This window comes from Nannospalax galili, unplaced genomic scaffold, assembly GCF_000622305.1.
Source record: "Nannospalax galili isolate Female #2095 unplaced genomic scaffold, S.galili_v1.0 scaffold1252, whole genome shotgun sequence".
NCBI classification, from domain to species: domain Eukaryota; kingdom Metazoa; phylum Chordata; class Mammalia; order Rodentia; family Spalacidae; genus Nannospalax; species Nannospalax galili.
The window spans coordinates 282,034-297,369 of record NW_008330482.1 but is presented as its reverse complement, the minus strand read 5'-3'; the positions used below and the strand labels follow the sequence as shown (position 1 = coordinate 297,369).

Below are 15,336 nucleotides of genomic sequence, written 5' to 3'. Positions count from 1 at the left end.
CCTAACATTCCAGTTGGACTGGGTCAATGACCTGGCTAAGGGCCCACTCCCACCCCCTAGTGCAGTCACTCTAGTTGAGCAACCAGGAAGTTCAGCTGGCTCTGCCCACCTGGCTCAGAATGAGCCAGAAAGGTACAACTTTTCCTTTTTCTGTCTCTTTAGGATGCTGGCCAAAACCCAAGTATGCTTTTCTGATACTTTGAGTTTCCTATTTTTCTAAAGCCCTACTATATGGCTGCCTGTTGTCATGTGACAGACCACCACTACAATATATTCAAATGGTATGGCTTTTTTCCTTCTCTCCTCCAGTGTCCTCCTCCAGGCAGCTGCTGAGATTTACAGCTTGCCTGCCCTGAGGTTTTTCTTTTAAACGCTAATAAATTGTCCTTGATCTTAAAAAAAGCATGTATTTGGACTTGGCAGGTGCACTTAGGGACCTCAAGATGAAGAGAATGTCTGACATAATTCCAGTGAGGGAGCAGGTCAGAATTAAAGAAGATGATGACGAGGTGAGAGCAATGCAGCCACAAGCCAGGGGAACTCAGCAGCCTTTAGGAGCAGGAGCAGGAATGGATCCAAGGCAGAGCCTGTGGAGATTATGACCACACTTGGATTTTAGTCCCGTAAGCCCCATCTTATTGGGGCAATGTTTCTGTCTTGGTTTAAGCCACTAAATATGTGGCCATTTGTCACAACTCCAAGAAAGTGAGAACACTGCTCCATGGTCGGTGAATGGGAGGGTGTCACACATTTTTGTAAATCCTTATTACATTTCTGCAGACAAATGTCCTTGGGAGGAAGGCTAGTTTAGAGACTGGATACACACACCCCCATTCAGAAGGGACAGCACTGATGGAACTACATGTAGGCACCAAACAAGGCCAAGGAAGTGGGTTTCCCAAAGCTGCATTTGTTAAAGTGCACCTGGAACACGGCCCCAGGCCAAGAGACCAGGCTCTGCCACAGGACCCATCCAGATGGGCTCCAGCACCATCCTGGGAGCAGCCAAGAAAGCTGCTGCCTTTCTCAACAGCGTTTGCTACACTCCCACATAACGGGAGCCGTGTGTGTGTGTGTGTGTGTGTGAGTGTGTGTGTGTGCGCGCGCGCGCCCCACGAGGAAGAGGATCCATCACTCTAAAGCTCTGGGAATGGGAATAGTGGGTGGTGACTAAGTGGCTGGAGAGATGCCACCTCTCTGGGTTCTTTATCAGGTGCACATACACTCAATTTGAAGAACTTTGTGAAGGAGCAAGGGGCTAAGTCCTGTTCCTGAAATTATTAATGGTTAGTAAAGCTACACTGCTGCATCTTGGCTAATTATGTCCATATAACACTCATTCCCTCTCATCCACAGGGACCCATTCTCAGACCCCCAGTGGTAACCTGAGCCTGTGAGCAGTATCGAACCTGATACAAACTGCTTCTTCCCACACACCCTGCAGCACTGTCACACTGTGCCAGAGTTAATTTGTGTGTTTCACACCCCAGTGCCTCCTTTGCTTCATTACCTTTGGGCTTGGGAGTCATTATTAAGTAAAACAAGGGTTACTTCAATGCAGGAATTGCAACATGGTGACAATCAATCTGATGACCAACAGGAGAGGAACATGTTACAGCATATAGAGGCTGGACAGAGAGTGAGTCACATCTAGGTTAAGATGGAGTGGGATGCATAAGACCTCATGATGATACTTAGAACAGGGTTTATTTCTTAAGTTTTCCTTTTAATACTTCTGGACTGCAGTTGAACACAGATAACGGAACCTTTAGAAAGCAAAGCTGAGGCAGAGGAAGCTGTCTACGAGCAGCACTCAGTCCTGCCTTTGTGTTTACCTGGATGGGCCCCCACTTCATTGTTTTTCTTGGTGGTTGGTGCAGGTGCCCTGACAGTCTTGCTCACTGACTCTTTCCCTTCACATCAGGTAGATTACATCTCAATTTCAAATCTGAAAGGCCATATTTCTTTAGTTTTCCCAGAGAATGTGGAATGTGCCAACCTCAACTCACAGCTGAGGCTTAGAGATGTACTTCTTTGTAAAGCATGGTCCAGCCCCCCTGGAGCAGGACAATAGCCTAAATACAGGGGAGCTTTCATGAAGAAGGTGGGGTGTTTGACAATTTGATGTTTCTGATAGTCTTCCCCGAGCATCACCTGGCTGTTTGTTCTACCCTAGGGCAGGAGACAATTCCCAGATTAACTGGATACCTGTTCCATACCAGCCTGTGTTAGGGCCCTGAGGAACTACAGCTAGCAAGGTAGACTCCACCCCTGCCCTCCTTGAGCAGCAAAGAACAGTCACACAAGCCACTGAAGAGGAAGATCTGGGTGTTGAGGAATTTCACTTCATCCAGGGAAGCAGGGCTGGGGAAGTCTGTGGAGTACAGCCCGGTTCTCTTAGTGCCCGTTTTCCCATTGCTTCCTGCCTCGCACAGAGAGGGCAGGACCTAGCACAGGATCCAAGTCTAACTTCATCGGGTAAAGATGTTTTAGGAGGAGGATGAAATCGAGGGCAGCATACCAGAGACCTCGCCTGGCTGGGTAGGTGCTTGCCTCGTGGACCTGCTTGCAGCCTCCTGCCTCAGGGAGCCTTCTCTCTTCTCTTCTGTTCATCCCTTGCTCTAGACTAAGCTGTGAGCTTAAGTGCACCTGGCCAGCCATTTTTCCTCAGTACCTCTAAAATGGGTTGACACTACAGGTATGCTGTAGCCTTTAATTGTCAAACCATTTATGTTTCATCTAAAAATATCTGAGCAGCTGCGGGCTTGAATCTCCCCAGGAATGACCTAAAAGCAGTGTAGTGAGGGCTGAGGAACTGCTTCATTCCCTGTGGAATGGGAGGCTGGGATGGACAAGGGAGGGAGCACCTCATTCTCAGAGGCAGACATTTACCCCCAATTTGCCTTGTGAAAAGCCATGAAAAAACCACACAGGATTTTTCACCCCCTCCCTCCTGCACCCTTCCTAGCCGCAGCAGTGTCCTGGTGAGCAATGTTACTCTTATGGAAGAAGGGTTGGCTGAGCAGGGGCTGAGGTGATGTGGACAGGCCCAAGTCACCCAGTTTCCCTCAACACCCACCCAGGTTTTTGGAAACCATGAGTGTACAGAGGAAATGAGATGGCTGGAATTATCTGGAAGCACCTGGAAGGCTATTGGAGCAGCAGTGGAAAGCACTACTCGCTCCTGGATCTGCCACCAGCTGTGACCGTGACCTCAGGCAGCTCACAGGGGCTCCCTGAGGCCCTCTGCAGTTCTATAAAGGAGGGAATGCGGATTGACAGATTGAGTGCAACTCAGAGGTTCTCATAGTCCATCACCTGGGCATTGCCATCTGTCATTACACTGTTGACAGATGAGGGAACTGAGGCACGAAAGGTTGTGCCCTCCCAGCTGCTCCTGCTAGTGTTTGAAGCAGGACCTCACACGTGCTGCTGGTATGAGCATTGACAGCCATGTGTGTTGGCAGCCTTGACACTTGTACAGACACCTTAGATTCTGTCCTGAGGGATGAAGATACAGAAAACAAAGCTGCTAATCACAGCCCTGGTGAGAGATGAAGTTATTAAGTTATGGAGCACCAGTACAGAAGCAAGCTGTCTGCTCTGACATTCTTCCGTTGATCCACGTCCATGGCAAAACAAAACTGTCTGCACTATACCAAATGAAAATATTAGAGTTTATTCCAGTTTTTTTGCTCTTTGTTTTTTGAGACAGGGTTAATGGATAGCCCAGGTTGGTCTGGAACTCCCTATGTGAGCCAGGCTAGTCACAGACCTGTAAGCCCCCTGCTTTAGAGTCCTCTGCATGCTGGGATTACAGGAGCATACAAGAAGGTGCTCTCACCACACCCAGCCAGATACCAGCTCTATGCAGGTCTTAGCTCCCTTTTGCTCCAATCATATTCCTGTAGGAAGAAGCCTACACTGGTGTGGGTCGTATTCCACAGAGCACTGGTGCCGGGTGACATTTCCTGGGGAGACGTGAGCAAACATCTATTCACTCGAGATAGAACACCAATGACAGAACAAAAACGATTCCACCCAAGTCTAGCTTAGCGAATCAGTGAGTTTACTGTTGTTACTTACAGGAGCATGGGAATGTATAACAAACCCAGCATGGATGATGACTCACAAAAGGTGCACCCCTAGAGCTCGCTGTGTAACTTGTAGACAGCTCATCTGGCAAGAAAGTTTCCTGTTTCCAGCTGTTGTTATTGCGTTTATAGTCTTGGGTTCTATACTTTGTGAATCTTGTAACTTCCAAACTTTTGGAGCTTCATGAGTTGCATGAGTTCTTTTCCTCTCTCTCAGGAGGGAACGTTTGAATTAGGAGAAAATGGTTACACAGTACTGGCTTAGGGACCTGGTAGGAATTAGCTCTCTGCTTCACTGACTTAAGATATTGACCAGTTCTTGTCATGTGTGCATTCTTGGCAACCAGGAAGACCATGCTGTGGAACTCAGTCCTCTGGGCATGAAGTGGCAGGTGCCATCTTGAAATCAGAGCGGCTGAGATTACTTACATAAGTCCATTATTCACAAGATGGCATCCATTAACATTCCCTCATGGAAAAAGGGGGGTTGATGAGCCTTCCTTCCGCACAGGATAGTAAAGGTAACAGTTACTCGGGGAGGAGGGGTCCTCTATGATGCAGCTCCCAGTAAGTTGCCCATGCTCTGTAAGTAGTACCAATACTCACTGATTTGCCAAATGGTTTGGGTGTAATAGTTTCTCTGGTCTCTCATTGCTTTTGTCTGCTATGAATAGAAATAGACATTTTAGAGAATTTCACGTGACAGGCTGGGAGGGAGGGTTGAGACTGGGTTTTTCAGCTCTTCTTTGTTCCTAGTGTGGGATACTTGGGTCTTCCTGTCTAGTCCCCACAGCTTCTTACACCCCAAGTTTACTATCCTGACAATGCCAACATCAACTTATGTTTATATAATCTGTGTCTAGCAAACCCACTGCTGGAATCTAACATCTGGGTTATGGCACATGTGACCACATGTTGTCCCCAGGTGGGACAGTAGGCACAGGACTATGTGGTCCTGTGTCATCGCCATGTAGGGACTGGACCTTTCAGTGCAGGTAGCCTTTCTGTGGCCAGAGGCCTCAGAAGGCTGGGCAGGCCTGAGCATGTGGCCACCTATGGTCTGAGGGGTCCTGCAGAAAGTTTTGAATTCTTTGTTTTCTTTGACTACTCAGTAAATCTTACACAGCACACACACATTTTTCATTTTATAAAAGAAAGAACTTGCCTTGGATTATATGAACTCTTTCAAAAATCATGTGAGCCCTATTAAGCTCTTAAAGATTGCTTTCCCTAGTTTCTTTTCCATCCTTGGCTTCATGGGAACCATTCTGTTTCACAACATGTTCCAGTTGGAGACATTGTGCTCCCTGAGGTCTGAGGGGGAAGGAGTATTGCTGGCAGCCAAGCATAGCTGGGTCATTGGTACATCCAGGCAGGTCGGTGAAACTGGGTAAATGCTGCCTCTAAGTAGCACCTGTGCTGAGGGAGAGGCAGAGGAAATGAAAAAATATCTTTCCCTTCTTACTATTTTCCTTCCCCAAAAGAGGAAAATATGAAAACAATCCAAGGAACCCACAGCCAGGATTCTAAAGGTTAGAGTACTAGGGAGAGAGAGCTGATGCAGGGCCCAGGGAAGCCCACCCAGCACAACTCATACCAACTTGATGAACCAATGAGCTTATTGGAGTTATTCAGGGAACCATGGGCAACTGGCTGGTAGTACAGAAAGATGGAGTGATTACTCACATGGACAGGCACCCAGAAGTCTGAGGGACATGAGGACCCAACACACTCTCTGGCTGACGTGCAGCATTTTCTACCCAGCAGCACTCAGGGCCTTCAGAATAAGGTTCTCTGGAATCATTCTGAATAGCTTTGAAGTAGAAAGAACAGTTATGATCTCAATTTTTTTTTTGACATTTTGGTATTAAAAAGTCAACCACATGAAATCCCTTCAATTTGAGGACACAGTTTCATCAGCTTTCTCCCAGATGTAAGGCTGTGACTCCATGGCAGACTGGAGGACAGACACTGTGTCTGGTCTACCCTTTGCATTTTCTTCTGGGTGACTTCCTTCCTGGCAGTTGACACAGGGCCTGGATGGCAAGTTAGCTTTCATGGCCGTGAAACCCAGGTGGAACTGCCCCCACTCTGCTGTGACTGTGGTTGGGTTCTCTTGGTGAGACAACTCCTTCACCTGTTTTGGGTCATGCTTCAGCCCTCATTTTGAACCCTTTCCCACTTATATTGATGGGTTTGGTGGGTCTCCTGAACATTTGTGCTGTGCATGATTCCTCCATAGGTGATGGCAGTCATCTGAGAAACTTACGAAGTCATAGCAGACAGCAGCTGGAGAGAGCAGCAACTGGGGGAGGGGTGGGAGATGGAAGTATTCATTTGTTGAGGCTTTGTGTTCCTATGATGACAGGTTAGGGACAGGAGGCAGATGGGAGGAGATGGGTCAGAAGAGAACATGGCCTCATGAGCAAACCTGCCCTTTCTTTTTGGTGCTGTCTCATTATTGATGCGCGCCACCCCACCGGTGCTTGAGTGACCCCTAGGCACTAGGAAAGTGGAACTACCTCCTCCTGGACACACAACATACCCCCACCCCCATTCAACCTTGGCTATTACACGCCGGTCCCCAAACTCACCCAACTATGGTTTATGCCTGAATCCATCACAGCTATAACAGCTCCTAATTGGGACTCTCTGTAGATTTCACAATGCAGATATTCATACCTACTGAATGGACTTCTGAGTGTAGGGGCAGCATCTAATGCCACTGCAGGCCCCTCTACCTCTCTTTGGGAGATGTTGGTAGAAGGAGGCCAGTACACAGCACTTTCTAGCTTTCTTTTTCACTTTTAAATTGGAAACGGTTTCTCTGTATTCCTCTCACTGGGACAGCCAAGTTCAATGAAATCCTGGAATGGCTGGCTCAGAGAATGAAACAGGCCAGGCAATACCCAGTGCAGGAACAGAAGCAATGGGAAAATAGCAGAGGTGTGGACTAGAGGCCAGTGGGCAGGCTCCCCCTCCAAGGATGCCACTGGAGCAAAGAGGCACCAAGGAATGGGAACTTTCAAATACACGACTGGGGCTTTGAACAAGCTCACCTTGCTCTTCAGAGACAGGGTTTCCTCATGTTTACCTTTCTCATATTTCTGATGTTCTAGAATATTCTAAAAGTATGATTAACCAACATTGTCAATTCGAGGGGACTCCTGAGTCTACAGGCTGACCATTGAGCAGCTGCTTCTGTTCTGTGCCAGGGAGAAGGCTGCACACGGCTTGGTTGTACATGTTCCCAGAAGGCAATGCACATTTTTTTTTTTTTTTTTTTTTTTTTTTGAGACAGGGCCTCCCTGTAGCCCCAGCTGGCCTGGAACTCACTATTGAGACCAGGGTGGCCTCAAACTCACAGAGATCCATCTGCCTCTGCCTCCTGAGTGCTGGGATTAAAGGCGTGCATCACCACACCCGCTGACAATGCACACTTATAGGGACAAGTTAAATGGGGCCTAGTTTACGTATGTTTGAAGAGTTGCTTTAAGAACTACCTGGCACTCCCATGATACACTTTGATAAAATCTCTCCATCCCACCAGCTTCTCTCAGTAGTCATTCCACCTGCATAAGTTCTTGGTGTTCAAGATGAACTCAATGTGACTTGTCCCCGTGGCAAAGGAAAACTCAGCTGTGGCCCCTCCGTAGTATTTGAGACATTCAGACCCAGGGATCAACTAATTGCCAAGAAACCCTGAGAGGGATTTTTCTGGATGAGCCTGTCTGAAAGGTGTGTCTGGCTAACAGGAGGGGCACTGTTTACAATCAGGTTTGGTTTGATCACCTCACTCCTTTTCTCCAGCAGGAAAACCTGGGCCTTGTGCAGAGGTGAGGCTGTGCTGGCAGGACCAGGGGTTGGGGCTCTTGGAAAGCTAAGGCAACCCAGCCATGTGGCTATCCCCCCTCAGAGAGGCCACATTTCTTTGTACCTGTTGTTTTTTTCTCCATACAGTGGATATCAAGATTTTTAAAAAGAGGTTGCCCTGAAGTTCTTTCTCACTTGGGCAGTTTACTATGAGCAGAAAATGCACACCTACATTAAAGAGGCCCCTGTGTGCTGTGTGCTGAGCTTAGTCTGGCGACAAGTGGCTCCAGATGGCAGCTCTCCTAGAGGTCTAGACAGCCAGGCACAGAGTCATCTGGAAACTTCCTCATCCCTCCCATCTGGGTCAGAACCCACAAGGGTAGCACCAATCAGGGTTGGTGAGTTTATGCAGTCACATATAACAATGATGGGACCACAATGGTAGGCAGGTGTGCAGACATTTATTTTAAGCCAAGGAGGCAACAGCACTGAGGCTTTACATTGGAAATAGCTACACATACATCAGAGGTTGGGAGGGCAGCACAGTGGGAAACAGGCAGAGTAAAACATTCACAATGTTGAGCAGTGTTTGGACGGAGAGTGGGATATAGACGTGTTAACATCATAGAACCTTCTCATCACATTCAGGAGGTCAATAGATTGGTGGGTCTGGTTGGTGGACTGCAGTGAGTAGCACACAGCATGATACTCACCAGAGGGGTTTGACTAGAACCACCCTGGAGAGATCTGTTCCAGCTTCATGCTTATGTCAAGTTCAGCTAAGCCCTTGACAAATCTCTTCATTCCAGATTTCTCTGGAAAAAGATACTCATAATGTAACAGACCCATGGCAGCCACATCCAGATGTAGGCCTCAGGTGGCTGCTGTGCAGAAGGAAGAGCCTGTGTCCATGGTTTGATAGAGTTGGGCAGGCATGGGTGTGGGCCACCTTCCCTGCTGTCCAGTTAATAAAAGTTTTTGTACTTGTTATGTAAGACCATTTTCCCCCTCTGAAATGACAGTACCTTGAACAACAAAGCCATTTAAAAAGCAAGGGAATGGCATGAGACACAAATAGAGACAGACAATAGTAACAGTGATGCAAGTGTTTGGTCCGTACTTCACACTGGCAATGTTATTGCCAACAGGCTGTCATTCATTTAAATGATAAAATGTATACAGAAGCAATGAATTCTTTTCAAACCACTTGTAGTGATCTTACCCCTACTTTTGAGTTATAATTCACACTTTCATGCATCCCAGAGAACCAAGATAAAGAAAACCAAAACATTGACGTCAGATTAAAAACATAACCTTGGAATCAATCTGTAATTCTCAAACTCTTTCTTTCAACAAAGTCAGATACCCTCAAGTCCTAGAGGTGAACACTAAGATAGCTTTTGAATGAGATGATACTAATGATTAATGTCCACCTTTACCATCTCTAAAACCACAGCTACTAGGCTCTAGACAGGGAAACTCAGAAAACAATTCACTTCACATGGCAGAAACAACAACAAAAAGCATGGCAGTGTGTTCTCATCTGTGTGGAGTCAGCTCTGTGACTGGTGATGGTCAGGATTAGTCCAGTAACACAGCATTCATGGGATCATAGAGTCACAAGCTTAGAAGAGACCTTAGGGCTATAGAATTCATGCCTCATTCAAAGCTCGAATCCCCTTTTCAATATCTTCGACAACAAGCTCTGTACTTAAATTTTCCCTGGCACGGGAGTGGGGAGCCCACTCCAGCACAGGACAGTTCTATGGGCAGACACTGCTGCCTGGGTTAGACTAGAGGCCTCTTGGTGGGAAGGCAATGTTAAAAGGTAAAAATGCAAACCCAAAGCCCTGGTTGATATGTGGTCCTTGGTTGAGCTACAGTTTACATTCCTGAAGCCAGTTACAGCTTGTGTCTTGAAAAAAGGGCAAATCATTTAATAGCAAAAAAATAGTACTGGTAAGCCCCGGCAACTGGTGCTCATGCTCTGTAGAGCCACATCTCTCAAAGAGTGGATGCCCAGAGCCTTTTTAAAATCTAACTGCATTGGGAAAGCTTTCCCAATGCAACTGACCCACAACAAGGACCTACCATGTTTACTACCTTGTACTGGAATGATTCATTACTTTGCAGAGTGTCCCAAGGCCAAGGAGGACAGGGAAGACAGCAGACATCTAAAAGCAGTGCCTATCCTGTCCTCTAGGTCCACCTCACAGCCTCTAACCAAATGTAGAACACCCAGAAATATCCAAAATTGGAACACTGGCACTGATTACAGGGTGAGCCTCTCAGTAAGTGTCCCAGGGAACTGCATAGTATACCCTTTCAGGGGGATGACACGGTCGTCATCATCTGATAACCACAAGGGCTCAGGCTGCAGATCCATAGCTGAGCCACTTGATGTTTCCTGGCAGTGCCTACCCCCTTGAAGTCCCTGTGTACCCCAGGCAGATTCCAGACTGTAAGCTTATATGTGCTGTTTTTGCCTACATTTCCCTTTATTTTCCTACTTAATTCCCTCCTCATCTGTGGCCACTCAGTTTGGAAGTCCTCTCCCTGGTCGAATCTTTTCTGCCCTACTAGCTGGGTTAGGGAGGGGCACCCTAGGAAGATTTGCGGGGGGGGGGGCAAACACACTTCTATCATGCTAATCACACATGCTAAAATGATCCATCTTCTTATGTGTGTAGACTGTGGGGTTAGAGAAGGGCCTGGGACCTGGGGCCCAGTTCAAAGCCTGGCATATGATGGGTGCTCAACAAGAGTCGTGTGAAGCTGAGCCCACATGGTGGTACATGCCTATAATCTCAGCACTAAGGGAGCGGAGACAGGAGGGTTACCAGTTTCACCCCAGCTTGGGTTACATAATGAGCGAGTCTGGGTCTCAAAAACAAAAATAGAAACAAATAAGGAACAGTTTGACTAGAGCCTAAGGATCATGTAGATAACAATCAATTCAGTATCTTTTTATCAAGGTGCTAGTATCCACTTTCATGTCAGGAAAAATTTAACCTTACATAATTTTGTAGGAAAGAAAAACAAGAGCATTTTGGCAAAATGCTTTTCTTTCACTTTAAAATATAAATCTTAGTGAAAAAGCTCACTTTTATATAATTGAACTGCCATGAAAAGACAAAAACCAAAGAAGCTCATTTAATCTCAATGAATATTTATGGATACTAACTGTGATATAGTTTAGAGCTATTCTTTTACTTAAAAGCCCAAATTCAAGCTTTTTAAAGATGTTGAGTAAAAATATATTCTACTTTTGAAATGTGCATCTGAGGCTATGAAAGGTGCTGTCTGACAAGGACACGTCTCAGTCGGGACTCAGGGGAGCAGCCGGAGCCAACAGGGTAGGCTTCTGTAGGACACCCTGCACATGAACGCCAACTCCATCACTGGGGTGGTCAGTAGGACATAGTATGGGAAGGAGTCTATGTATGGATGAGCTGTCACAACTGTACCACTCATAACCAGAGACAGGGCCAAGAGTCATGTCAAACTTGCTCAAAATAAGATCAAACCTGGTTCCAGAGACTCCCTGTCCCAAGGCAAGGGAGCGGCTCTGTCTGCCTACTTGTGCGGTTACTAGGTGATATTCATAAACAACTGCTCCTTGAATATGCTTTGAGATTCTCTTGTTTATACGCAGCTCTATCTAACTGCCTGGTATGACTAATGTGTTTTCTTCCTGGAACATTCTAGATCTCAAGATCCCTTCCAGTTTTGTAATTTTATGATTCCATGAATAATTCAAACAATCAAATGAGAAACACATTATGGTTGACTGGCCTCATAAAATGACACAAGGTTCCAAGCACTCCTTTCTGAAGCCATTTTTTACTACTGTGGAGACACACCCAGGCATCTCTGGTAATATCATTCCTTTGGAGGGATGAAGAATACAAGATAGTTTTCTTATACCAAATAGGAAATAATTCTGCATGACATATGTATTCTACTTTCCAACACAGCTACATTGAGTACCATTTGCCAGAGCTATTTTTCTGTAGTAGAACAAAAATAAGTAAAGTGCAAATCCATAAGGATGACATAAGACCTGTGATTTTCACCTAGAGAAGAGACAAACCAAGCTTCGGGGTGTGAGCTTTCGTGCCTGATGGAGCCTCCCTTTCCATACAATGCTTGGAAGACACTGAGCACCAGCATGTATTTATGGGTTAAAAAAAAATAGCAGACACTTCATGCAAATGCAAGGATTCACAGTATTACTAACATACACAGTTGGTCTGATAAACTCTTTTCAACAAATTCAGCAACCACACAAGTAAGGAGAGAGGAAAGGGCAGAGCAGTGGGTACCTTGGTGTGTGTGGTTTTCAACCACGATTCTCATCACCAGTGAAGTTTCAACCTCTGAAGGGCTCTACAGAAGGGGCTGAAGCAAGGCTGGGAGGTGACTAGAGTGAGGCACAGGACCACCCAACACAGCAACACAGTGTTACATGTGATCTAATGCAGGTAATCAGTTTCCCAATGGAGTCTGAATTCATCTATATATACCTACCAGGCTTGCTGGCACCTGGGTCTCTGCTTCCCTAACCCCATGTACAGTCATGCTCCGAAGTTCGGAGAGGAAAGCTCAGGGAGACTCATTCCTGTTACTCATTTCCAACACACATTATTACAACTTTGGTAAATGGCTACAGAGTCTAGCAATAAACTACAAGACAGACACTTAAATATTTTAGCTCAAATTCCCTTTTCAAAGCTCCATAACAGAGCAATCATGCAGAAATGACTCAGAGCAGTTATAACAGTTTTGACTGAATGTGGCAGGCGTTCCCTGGAAAGGACAGTTAAGCAACAGTGGTGATAACCGTGTGTGAGCACCCATGTGCTTCAGCACATCCCCAGAGTTCTGCTGTCAGGTAAGGGCTGTCAGGGGCATGGTTATTTGGAGTACACACACTGGCTGGTGTGCTTCCCAGTGCTAGCCAGAAGAACAGTTTCAGGAAGCCCCATCCTGGGAAGCACTGTCGGTCAGGTCAGTGTTAAGGGTGGTATCCAAGTACAGTTAGTAGTACCTCCCAGTAAGAACAGCAACAGATGATCATGGGGATGGGGGATTGCAATTTCATTTAATTACCATCCGCCATGAAAAAATCTGTTAAATGAGAAGTGACTAATATACTGTACAGGTGTGACACAGAAAAGGTAGGGCAAGCAACTGTCCCGCGTTACCTCTAAGACTTTATCTGACCTGGTGACCCTCGAGGTGTCTAGTGACCTCCACTGACATTCCTGACAGGAAAGGATCGAATGAGGCAGAATATGTATGAAGGGCTTAGAGTGGGGCAGTTCCCAGTACCTGCTTGCCACCAATTTTAATTCTATTTTGATGGGTGAAAATAAGACGTTTTAGAAAGGTCTTTGATATCCTGAAATGACTTAATTCATTTTCTCAAGCTTGATTTGGTTTCCTCAGAGGTAAGAATTCTTTAGGTTCACTTTCTAAAGTCATTTTTCATGTTCCCAACAGGAATGCAGCATGAGCCTCAGGGTTTCGGTACCTCTGTGTCTCAGATCACAGGTTGGCTTAATATGAAAGTACACATTAAGATAAAGATGTTTAAATATCTGGTTTCTAAAAAGGAACTAAATATGGATGGTGGACAGACCGGATTATAATCTTAGAGTAATAAACATTCAAGTTCAGAGATAATACCACACAGAAAAAAACACCTTGAAGACACTTTCTTTTGGAGCATGGACATTTTTGTTTTTCTTGTTAAGAGTAAGGAAGCGCTATGCAAAAACAAACAAAAAACAAACAAAAACCAAAACCCAAATACCAAAACATAACAGGTTCAAGAGACCCTGACAGAATTCTTAAAGATGCAGGCACTGATGGCTGAAGCTCCGAGTCACTCTGCCGTGCCTAGGCTGGTGGAGCAGCTTCTTACAGGGTTCTCTAACATGGGAAGGCAGAGAAAACTGAGGCGGAAACAGATCATTTCTGCTCAGGAAGAACGTGAATACATGAGACAATACACTCGGATTGTTCTGTAGGTGATTCAAGAGGTCAGCTGGTAAACACACACACACACACACACACACACACACACACACACACACACACGGTTTCCAACTCTATCCACTGAGGCCATCAAAGCAGAAACACTGGAACAAACAGTGTAATTACATCACTCTGGTAAGAGGCAGAGGTTAGGCAGGTGAAGTCATGAGAGAAGAAAAAGACCCTGCCTGAGACATGCTGGGGCGAAGAAAACGTGGAAACCACTTTATAATGACCAAAACACCCCAAATAGATATTTCTCTCATTTTTCTGACATAGGAAGTAATGAGTGCAATGGAAAGTTGAAAAATAGAAAATTAAACATCCCATATAGATTTTTTTTCAGTGTACTCAAAACAATGTAGCACAGCCAGACTGTATAAACCATTTGATAAAAAAATATCTTCTTTTTCTGTTGTATGAACAAGTTGAAGAGTCCCTGGGACCGTTGTTCTTTCACTAGTTCACCACTGACTGTGTAGGGAAGATGCCAGTTCATCCTGTCTTCAGTTTCTCTTCCTGCTCACACATCTGCTTTACTTCTCCAGTAATGATTTGCAATTCAATCAAGCATTTCTTCAGTGAAAACTATCTTTCTGGTTCCTGGGAGTGTCATCATGACACCACTGGGGTCATATCCCACAACTGTGAAAAAGCAAGAGAAGCCAGATGACAGACTAAGATCAGACTGTGTTGAGGATGAACCGTTCTTAGAATGGGACTCAAGTCAATGTTTTTTAATTTCCAATTACCAAGAAAATATATACACCACTAGCATGACTTCTAAATCCGTAAAGCTCTAGCACACAGGGCAGCTTCTGTTTTGCTCCCTCTAAGGAGAATAAGTGCAGATCAGATCCACTGGAGGGAGAAGGGAAGACTAGCATACTCCAATGCTCTGTCTTCCATATACTTCTCAGGTGATCTTCCAAACAATTCTATATGATGTCAAACATGAAGGGACCAGTGGCTTCCAGAGTTTAGCTGAAACTTGCTTGTAGTCACAATGGAGACTCCAGAAAGGGTTTTTAACTACCTTATCCTGCAGCTGTCTCCAGAACAGGACAGGAGGTCCTTGGCCTCTGCTGTGGCCCTGAATCCATGTGGCCTGCCTCTGTCTTCAGAGAGGCCTTGATGAATGCTCTTGGATTAATTAATCTCAGTGGGAAAAGATCTTGTGGCTTACTCCAAGTCTGCCTTCCAACCAAAGGTCCACTCAGCCCTACATGCTTCACTGTGAACTCTGAGGATTATTCTTGCTTACGCTACTCTTGTAATAGCTGCCATATAGGACTCACTGTCGTGTGTGTGTGTGTGTGTGTGTGTGTGTGTGTGTGTGTGTGTACCTGCTACAGGACCTCACCTGTCATTCCTCAGGAGCCATCTA

The 15,336-nt window shown here is 45.7% G+C and overlaps 1 protein-coding gene and 1 long non-coding RNA gene across 4 annotated transcripts in view; both read right to left on the bottom strand.

Annotated features, from left to right (window-relative positions):
- Positions 1-5,265: 5,265 nt before the first annotated feature.
- LOC115072766 lies at positions 5,266-7,337 on the bottom strand. Its single transcript, XR_003851783.1, has 3 exons — positions 6,364-7,337; positions 5,781-5,907; positions 5,266-5,508 (listed from the first exon to the last, which is right to left on the bottom strand). It is a non-coding gene; the product is annotated as an uncharacterized LOC115072766 (long non-coding RNA).
- A 1,012-nt stretch (positions 7,338-8,349) lies between these two features.
- The window catches only part of Wdfy2 (WD repeat and FYVE domain containing 2), a 201,624-nt gene continuing 194,637 nt past the window's right edge, over positions 8,350-15,336 (bottom strand). For all 3 annotated transcript variants that reach the window (XM_029570555.1, XM_008847350.3, XM_029570557.1), the window contains one exon: positions 8,350-14,594. In XM_029570555.1, the coding sequence (XP_029426415.1) occupies positions 14,565-14,594 (30 nt within the window). In that variant the 3' untranslated portion in view covers positions 8,350-14,564. The remainder of the gene's footprint in view (positions 14,595-15,336) is intronic.